General features: G+C 29.5%; 2 protein-coding genes across 2 annotated transcripts; both read right to left on the bottom strand.

Annotated features, from left to right (window-relative positions):
* Positions 1-396: 396 nt before the first annotated feature.
* On the bottom strand, positions 397-1,170 carry LOC130950400 (uncharacterized). The gene has a single exon (XM_057878893.1). The coding sequence runs from the start codon at positions 1,168-1,170 to the stop codon at positions 397-399; it is 774 nt and encodes a 257-aa protein (XP_057734876.1).
* An 830-nt stretch (positions 1,171-2,000) lies between these two features.
* LOC130951986 (galactose-binding lectin-like) lies at positions 2,001-2,896 on the bottom strand. The gene has a single exon (XM_057880749.1). The coding sequence runs from the start codon at positions 2,833-2,835 to the stop codon at positions 2,005-2,007; it is 831 nt and encodes a 276-aa protein (XP_057736732.1). The 5' UTR covers positions 2,836-2,896; the 3' UTR covers positions 2,001-2,004.
* Between the last annotated feature and the right edge of the window lie 7,440 nt (positions 2,897-10,336).

Below are 10,336 nucleotides of genomic sequence, written 5' to 3' on the forward strand. Positions count from 1 at the left end.
GGAGGATAGACATAAGGAGTTGCCTTTGTTCAAAAGACAATGTCACTGTAGAGCTAGTTGGATCTGCCAGTTGAGTTGAGTTTGAACTGCTCTTGTCATCACATTTCTTTTCTGCGGCCATGTTGATGCTAGCGCTTCTAGGCTGCTGCTTCATATGGGGAGGGAACCCGTATTTTTGGTAGCAAACATCTACCAAGTGCCTAGCCTTATTGCAAAATGAGCATATGTTAGGGTAGTCTCGACCAAAATTACCTTGACCCCTCCCTCTATTACTTCTTCCATATCCACCCCTACCACGAGAATTGAATCTTGAATTACCGTCATGGTTAACAAAGCTATCAGAATTTGCAACAGCGAGCACGATTTGTGGATCATGTACATTTTCGTCAGTCAAATTCAAATGTCTCTCTTGTTGTGTGAGCAAAAAAAGACTTCATTAACATCTGGAAGAGGTTTAGCAAGCATGACTTGAGAACGAACATTGTGGTATTGCTCATTTAGTCCCCTAAGAAATCGAACAGTATAAGTCTCCTTTTTCTGAATTCGAAGCTTTTCCAGCCCACAAACACACATGGATTCACATGCTACACAAAGAAGAATAGACTTAAAATTTTCAATTTCTTCCCAAATAGCCTTCAATTTTGTAAAGTAAGCAGTGATGCTTGAATCCCCCTGCTTCAAAGAGAACAAATTTTCTTCCAATTCTGCAACCTTAAAGATATCACCTTGATAGTAACGATGCCTCAAATCATTCCAGATATCCACAGCTATATCATTCCAAATGACACTTCTTGAAATTTCATTACTCAAGGATTGAAGAATCCATGCCACAACAAAGGTATTACACTTGTCCCAAGCTGAAAAATTGGGATCATCTACACTACATTTCGGTAATGTGCCATCCACAAAGCCAAGCTTATTCTTAGATTTTAGCGCAATTAACATTGCTCTGGACCATTCATTATAGTTCTTGGTATCTAATTTCACAGAAATAATTGAAATCCCAGGGTTTTCGCTTGGATGAAGAAAGAATACACTTGAGGGATCAGAAAGAGGACTCACACTTTTACGATTCAATTGCGACTGCAAGTGTGTGAGTTGATTGAGATGAGATAGAGTGTGAACATCAAACCCTAGAGAAGCACCATTACTGGAAACGGAGTCTGCCATGGAGTTACCACAAAATTGAACAAATCAAAATTTTTTCTTCGTTTATTCGTTGATCGGAGTCGCCATCTTGCACACAATTGCAGAAAAGGGAGGCGATGCACTTCCAGCAATTTCTGTTGGGGAGTTGTGTGAAGGAAGGAAAAAAGAAGGGAAGAAACGCTCACCGCACCATGATAAAGCACCGAAGCTTTGAGAGTACACCAACAATGAATGAAATAGAATGAAAAATTACCAAGAAAAAAGAAACAGGGGCATATAAGAGTTGAACGGCAAAACCTCTTTTTTTGTTATTTGAAAACAAACAATACCAATATATATATAAACTATGACTAATTAGGTTACATTGTTACTAATCACCTTTAATTTAGCAACTATTTTAATTAGGCAATAGATATGATAATCATGTGATAATAATTAAAATTATTAAAAACTACAATATTTGACAAAATATTAAAAAGGTAAAATAAAAAATAAGGTAAAATTTAGCTATATTTTAGTCTTTAATAATGTTAGAGAAATAAAAAATAGTCAAATCTTATTTTATTTAATTTTTATTAATTATTAATTAATTATTATAATAATTAATAAAAATTAAATAAAATAAATTATGACTATTTTTAATTAATTTTTATTGATTACTAAACATAAACATTTCTTTTATTTAAATGATCAACCGTCCGACCACATACAAGAGTTAATTAGGGGAAATATTGAACCATACAACATTAATTTAACACAGAGAAAGTTGATTCTTAACACGGATATACACACATATATATATGTGTGTGGTCTGGTCTTTATTTATTTAAAGTACTAGCTAGCGCAGAGACCAAATCATGCAGTTAAGATATTCATTATTTTCTTTTCGTTGTTGTTGATGCTTCTTGTAGTTGTTGTTGTTAACAAGGTCGAAGTAAACGACCACGAACGGATGAGATGTATCTGACGACCGCCAGCGGAGCCGGAGGCAGAAAAACCGAACTTGACCCTCTCCCGAAGCTTCGCCTTCAAATCAACAACTTCGGCAATGGTGGTAATATCGCCATTCTCGTTGGTCACAGCAACACTCAATGTCTTTGATGAAGAGTCATATATCACAGTCACTTTCACCACTGCTCCACTCACACTTTTCCATGGTACGGTCTTCAACGATTTCACACTGTTTACATCAATTCCAACGTGATGAGTGGGTGGATCATTGTACTCACTGTTGGAATAGGTATCAAACTCTACGCCAACAAAGTGACCCGCACCTTGGGTGTCAGAGACACCTAAGGTTCCACCACCAATACTGCCGGCAGGAATCTGGGTATCTTCCGGTGCAATAAAAAAGATGATACCGTCGGCAGGATCATAATCGTTATAATCCTTCATCTCGAAAGAGAAGGAGGTGACGAAGCTGGCGACATTGCCGGTGGCACTGCTCCAAATGCGCACCGGCGTGGCATACAGAACACGGCCGACGCTATTTGACTTGTTGAGATTGGTGAGCAGGAGATTGCCATCTGAAAGAACAGTGACGTCACCTTGGAAAGTTATTGCTGGGTTACCTTGATTGAAAGAGTTGTAGTTGAAGGACACTGTTTCGGTTTTGGCTGAGTTCACCTTCTTACTACTTGCTGCTAGCAAGAGCAAGAAAGTAAGTAAAACACAAAATGGTTTCATGGTGGGAGGGAGAGGATTTGAGCGAGGGTTTTTAGTATATACTTGAATAATGTACCGAAAAGATTGCTCTGGGATGGTTTTGATGATTTGCATTGGGATTTTGTTCGTGTATTTATAGGGGAAAAAGAAGAAAGAAGAATGATGACGTTAGGTAGGGAATAACCTCCTCTAATAATAGTTATTCAAGGGAATTGCTACGCATTCAACTTTTATTGTCATTTAAATTTAGGTGAAAATTCAGGTGAAGTTATCCGAAATTGATATTTGAGAGTTATTAAATGAAAATTTAATTAAATTATCTAATAACTCTCATATATTAATTTTATCTAAAATTAACTACATCTGAATTTTTATTTTAAATTTATTTAAGTAGATTTTAACACCAATAAAACTCATTCTTATTAAAAGAGTGTAATAACACGTACATTCACATACGGAAATTTTTTGCTTGTGTTTTTTTTATTTTTTTCTCTTTTTTTTCTTAATGATTTTATATTATTATGTGTTTTTTTTGTTTTTTTTTATTTTATTATAGAGTGAAACAAAAAAATTATAACAAAATAAAATATAATAAAAAAGACAAAAAAAAAGAAAAAAAAAAGAAGAAGTAGTAAAATATGAGAAAAAAGAATTTTGAATTGTATAGAATAACAAAATTTAATACATCTTAATTTACTCAGAAATGAACCGAAATTATATTCAGAATGAAAAAATTGAATTCAGAATGTAAACTCGTTTTAAAATAAGTACAGATCAAATGCACCTTATTTAAATTCAGAATGAATCGAATTTACGTAAAGATCATGACATACGAACTCAATTTGAAAACAAACACACAAACAAAATTGAATCATGAAAAACACATCAAATCCATCAAGTGATTGTGGAAGATGAGGAGAAAGAGTTTTGAATTGTGCAGAACAACGAAACTAAATATACCTTAATTCACTAAAAAATGAACCGAAATTATATTCAAGTAAAATGAACCAAAAATTAAATTCAGAATGTAAACTCATTTTAAAACCAGCACAAACTAAGTATACCTTATTTAAATCCATAATAACCGAAATTACATAATAATTGTGACACACAAACTCAATTAAAAAAATAAACACACAAACAAAATTGAATCATGAATAAAAACACATCTAAATACATCAAGTGATTGTAGAAGGTGAGGAGGAAGAGTTCTGAATTGTGCAGAATAATGTGATCAAATGCACCTTAATTCACTCAGAAATGAATCCAAATTATATTTAGAATGAACGGAAAATTAAATTCAGAATGTAAACTCGTTTTAAAATAAGTACAGACCAAGTGCACCTTATTTAAATCTAGAATGAATCGAAATTATTTAATGATTGCGACACACAAACTCAATTCGAAAATAAACACACAAACAAAATTGAATCATGAACAAAAACATATCCAAATCTATCAAGTAATTGTAGAAGATGAGGAGGAAAAATTTTGAATTGTGCAGAATAACGAGACCAAATGCATCTTAATTCACTCAGAAACGAACCGAAACTATATTTAGAATGAACTGAAAATTAAATATAAAATGTAAACTCGTTTCAAAACAAGCACAGGCTAAGTGCATTTTATTTAAATCCAGAATAAACCGAAATTATTTAATAATTACAACACACAAACTCAATTCGAAAACAAACACACAAACAAAATTGAATCATGAACAAAAATACATCCAAATTCATCAAATAATTTTAGAGCATTATTTGTTTCTTCTTCTTTATTTGATTAGATGAACAAGACAAAAAGAAGAAGAATTCGATGAGGAATTTTTTTATTCTTGTTTTTTCTTTTTTTTTATTTTTCTTCCTTTTTTTGTTTTATTCCTCTCAATAGTGAAATAAGAAAAATTATAACAAATGAAATAAGAAGAAAAAGACGAAGAAGATAAAAATAAAAAAGAAGAAGAAGCAGTAAAAGTTGAAGAGGAAAAGTTTTAAATTTTGCAGAATAAAAAAACCAAATGCATCTTAATTCACTCAAAAATGAATCGAAATTATATTTAAGAATGAACCGAAAATTAAATTCATAATGTAAACTCGTTTCAAAATAGGCACAGACCAAGTACACCTTATTTAAATCTAAAATGAACCGAAATTATATTCTGAATGAAACGATAATGATAACGACGATACGTATTAGAAGAAGATGATAATGACGATAACGATAATGATTATGATGATGATGGAAGAAAAGGATGAAAAAAAAGGAGAAAAAATTTCAATGAGAGGAGGAGGAGGAGAAGGAGGAGGAAGAGGAGGAGTTTGTGGTGTTGGTGATGACAATAACAAATGTGGAGAATAATTCTTATTTAAGAATCACGCTATTTTAGGTGTATATTAAATTAACAAAAATATTATTTCTACACTAAATTCTGTCACTAAAATCAGTCACTAATATATATGTATGTGTGATTTAATTTATTTTTAATGTGTATTTATATTTTAATATATATTTTATATTAGTGACTAATTTTGGTATACACCTAGCATAATCGTAAACTTAACTACTAAATTAACTATTAAAAAAATACACATTAAAATATAAAATACATATTAAAAATAAGTTAAACTATACATATATTTATACACAAATACATAATATCTCATTTTTAGTGACTAATTTTAAAAAAAAATCTGAAATAAATTCAAAAAGTAATTATTTCCCAAAACAAATTTTTTTCATCTTTATTTTTTAAAATCCATTTTTTTAAAATTAGAGCAAGTTTGTCCATTGTATTGATAAATTTATAGATTTTGTTAAAATTCGCCCACTTCATCAGCGAACTTTACTAAAACTAACAAATTCATTCATTATTGTTAAATTAAATTTTTTAAAAGTTATTTTACCAAATATAATTATTATTCTTCTTATGAGTAAAAAATACGACTACATTAGTTTATTTTTATCAAATTAAATTAAATTAAATTATTAATTTAAGTTATATCTATTTAAATTCTAAATTAAAAATTTTATAATTATAAATTTTAAATTATATAAATTAAATAAAAAAATAAAAATATCCCAATACAATTGAATTGTATAGAAATAAGAGCAAGCAAGTTCGCAATACCAATAAACAAATTTCAATCAAGTTTGTCCATGCACTTGCCTATCTTTAACAAAATCTGCAAGTTGCAAACTTTCTCTAGCTTAAAAGGACAGATTTCAAAAAATAAAGATAAAAAAATTTATTCTGAAAAATAATTATTTTTAATTTATTTCAATTTTTTATTTTAGTATATAAATATTATTTTTATTTAAAAATTAAATAAAAATTTATTTAAAATATTATTTATATACTAAAATTAGTCATTAAAATTAATTTTATTATTTTAATATATATTTAATGTTTTAATAATTAAATTTAATAATTAATTTTAATATATACCTAACATTGATCAAATTTATCTATGAATTTAATTGATAAATAAAGTGTTTAACGTTCTAGTCTGTTAGTACGAATATGCATATATATCATTTTAATTAAAAAAAAAACTTTGATTTTAAATCCTGATAATTAATATTTTTGTGATCTTCGCTTTAATTTCATTGTCTTCAATCACATGAAAAGAAATATAAATAATGTTATATATTTAAATATTTTTGTTAATTATTAAGTTCAACTAAATTAATCTAATATTAATAAAAATTAATTATAAATATATAACATTATTTTAAATTTTATTGTTTAATTTAATTAAATTTGATTTATAAAAAAATTTAAATAATGTGTAGCTATTTAAAAACTATTTTGAGCTTTCTTTACTTGAAAGATGTAGATACTTCTTATAATTATTGATACGGCCGTTACAAATCCGATGTTATAATTCGGCATTATATACAATAACTCGGCATTATGCACCATAACTCGGCACTTTACGTTATAACTCGGCGTTATACGTTACAATCAGACATTATCACTTGTTAAAACCTATTAATTGCTCTTCAATTCAGATGATCAATAGAAACGTAACCGACCTATTTTATCTCACCTATAAAGGTATGATATTTTATCTTCAAAGGATACATTGAATTCTCAATACTGACTTAATCTTCGGAGTGCCTTTGCAGGTACACTCCCCCCTTGTTCCTTGCTCACGCTCTGCGCAATTGGACATCTCCTTGGAGAAAAGCTCGGACTTCCACAAAAGCTCAAAGGTCGGCACCGAAGATAACAACTCGGCGTCGACTCCCAGGGACCGAGCTCTCCCTTCAGGTATCCATACAAGAACAATTGGCGCCCACCGTGGGGCCTCGAAATAAACACCCTTCTTTCTATAGGCCCCATTTCCTTCCAATGGCTTCAAACTTACATGCACATTTGTAAACAAAGGTCATATAGTAAATCATTTAGGCCCGAAAAAAGCCGATTTATATCTACTTTTTCGATCATTATCTGTCATCTCTCTATCTTTCAATTCATCTCTGATTTATCTATTTGCCGATCTGTATCTGTTTTGCCGATCTATATTTGTTTTGCCGATTTATATCTGTCATCTCACTAATTTTTCAATTCATCTCTGGTTTATCTATTTGCCGATCTATATCTGTTTTGCCGATCTATATCTGCTTTTTCGATCATTATCTGTCATCTCTGTATTTTTCAAATCATCTGATATATTTATTTTCCGATCTATATCTGCTTCTTCGATCATTATCTGTCATCTCTGTATTTTTCAAATCATTTGATATATTTATTTGCCGATCTATATCTGCTTTTCCGATCAATATCTGTCATCTTTATTTTTCAATTCATCTATGGTATATCTATTTGCCGATCTATATCTGTTTTTCCGATCTATATCTGTTTTTCCGATCATTATCTGTCATCTCTCTATTTTTCAATTCATCTCTGGTTTATCTATTTGCCGATCTATATCTGTTTTTCGATCATTATCTGTCATCTCTCTATTTTTCAATTCATCTCTGATTTATCTATTTGGCGATCTATATCTGTTTTGCTGATCTATATCTGTTTTTCTGATCTATATCTGCTTTTTCGATCATCAAGTGTCATCTCTATATTTTTCAAATCATCTGATATATTTATTTACCGATCTATATCTGCTTTTTCGATCAATATCTGTCATCTTTATTTTTCAATTCATCTATGGTATATCTATTTGCCGATCTTTATCTGTTTTTCCGATCTATATCTGCTTTTTCGATCATTATCTGTCATCTCTGTATTTTTCAAATCATCTGATATATTTATTTGCCGATTTATATCTGCTTTTCCGATCAATATCTGTCATCTTTATTTTTCAATTCATCTATGGTATATCTATTTGCCGATCTTTATCTGTTTTTCCGATCTATATCTGCTTTTTAGATCATTATCTGTCATCTCTGTATTTTTCAAATCATCTGATATATTTATTTGCCGATTTATATCTGCTTTTCCGATCAATATCTGTCATCTTTATTTTTCAATTCATCTATGGTATATCTATTTGCCGATCTATATCTGTTTTTTCGATCTATATCTGTTTTTCCGATCATTATCTGTCATCTCTCTATTTTTTAATTCATCTCTGGTTTATCTATTTGCCGATCTATATCTGTTTTGTCGATCTATATCTGTTTTGCCGATCTATATCTACTTTTTCGATCATTATCTGTCATCTCTGTATTTTTCAAATCATCTGATATATTTATTTGCCGATTTATATCTGCTTTTTTTTCCGATCAATATCTGTCATCTTTATTTTTGATTCATCTATGTATGTCTATTGCCGATTTATCTGTTTTTACGATCTATATCTGTTTTTTCGATCATTATCTATCATCTCTCTATTTTTCAATTCATCTCTGGTTTATCTATTTGCCGATCTATATCTGTTTTGCCGATCTATATCTGTTTTTTCGATCTATATCTATTTTCTGATCTATATCTATCATCTTTATTTTTTAATTTATATCAGTCATCTCTATTTGCCGATTTATATCAGTCATCTCTATTTTTCAATTTATATATCAGTCATCTCTATTTGCCGATCTATATCTATTGTCTGATTTATATCAATCATCTTTATTTGCCAATTTATATCAAAAATCTCTATTTGCCGATCTATAACAGTCATCACTATTATCCGATTTATATCAGTCATATCTATTTTTCGATTTATATCAATCATCTCTATATTCCGATTTATATCTGTTATCCCTATTTGCTAACTTATATCTGTTATATCTATTGTCCAATTTATATCAATTATCTCTAATTGCCGATTTATATTAAAAATCTCTATTGCCGATCTAACAGTCTATTATCCGATTTATATCGGTCATCTCTATTTTCCGATTTATATCAATCATCTCTATTTTCCGATTTATATCTGTTATCCCTATTTGCCCATTTATCTGTTATATCTATTTGTCGATCTATATGTTTTCTAATATATATCTGTCATCTCTATTTTTCAACTTATATCTGTTATCTCTATTTTTTAATTCTATATCTGTCGTCTCTATTTTTCAATTTGTATCTGATATATCTATTTCCCAATCTATATCTGTTATCTCTATTTTTCTGATCTATATGTCATATCTATTTTTCGATTTATATCCGTTATCCCTATTTGCCGATCTATATCTGTTATTTGATTTTCTGATCTATATGTCATTTCTACTTTCCGATTTATATATGTTATCTGTATTTGCCGATCTTTATCAGCTATCTCTAGTGGCCAATTTATATCTGATATCTCTATTTGCCAATTTATATCTGATCTCTCTATTTGCCGATCTATATCTGATTTTCCGATCTACATATCTTATATCTATTTGCCAATTTATATCTGATCTCTCTATTTGCCGATCTATATCTGATTTTCTGATCTACATTTGTTATATCTATTTGCCGATCTATTTATGTCATCTCTACTTTTCGATTTATATCTGTTATCTCTATTTGCCGATCTTTATAAGTTATCTATAGTTGTCAATTTATATCTGATATCTCTATTTGCCAAATTATATCTGATATCTCTATTTGCCGATCTAAATCTGATTTTTCGATCTATATCTGTTATATCTATTTGCCGATCTAAATCTGTCATCTCTATTTGTCGATTTATATCTGTTATCTCTATTTGCCAATCTATATCTGTTATATCTATTTTTCGATCCATATCTATCATCTCTATTTGCATATCTGTTATCTCTAATTGTCGATCAACATCTGTTATCTCTATTTTCCGATCTATATCTGTCATCTCTATTTGTCGACCTATATCTGTCATCTCTATTTGTCGACCTATATCTGTTATCCCTATTCGCTGACCTATATCTGTTTTTCTATTTTCAAATCTATATCTATTATCTTTATTTTCAGATTTATATCAATAATTATCTGAGCTATATCAATCATTATCATTTCTATATCAATCATTATCACTTTTTGTCAAATCTATATCAACTATCATCAGATCTATATCAACTATCTTCCGAACTATGACTATCA

This window comes from Arachis stenosperma, chromosome 9 (assembly GCF_014773155.1).
Source record: "Arachis stenosperma cultivar V10309 chromosome 9, arast.V10309.gnm1.PFL2, whole genome shotgun sequence".
In the NCBI taxonomy this organism is placed as follows: Eukaryota; Viridiplantae; Streptophyta; class Magnoliopsida; order Fabales; family Fabaceae; genus Arachis; species Arachis stenosperma.

Excerpts from the sequence above, each read along its gene's own strand:
- LOC130950400 (XM_057878893.1), bottom strand. The coding sequence starts at position 1,170 with ATGGCAGACTCCGTTTCCAGTAATGGTGCTTCTCTAGGGTTTGATGTT.
- LOC130951986 (XM_057880749.1), bottom strand. The coding sequence starts at position 2,835 with ATGAAACCATTTTGTGTTTTACTTACTTTCTTGCTCTTGCTAGCAGCA.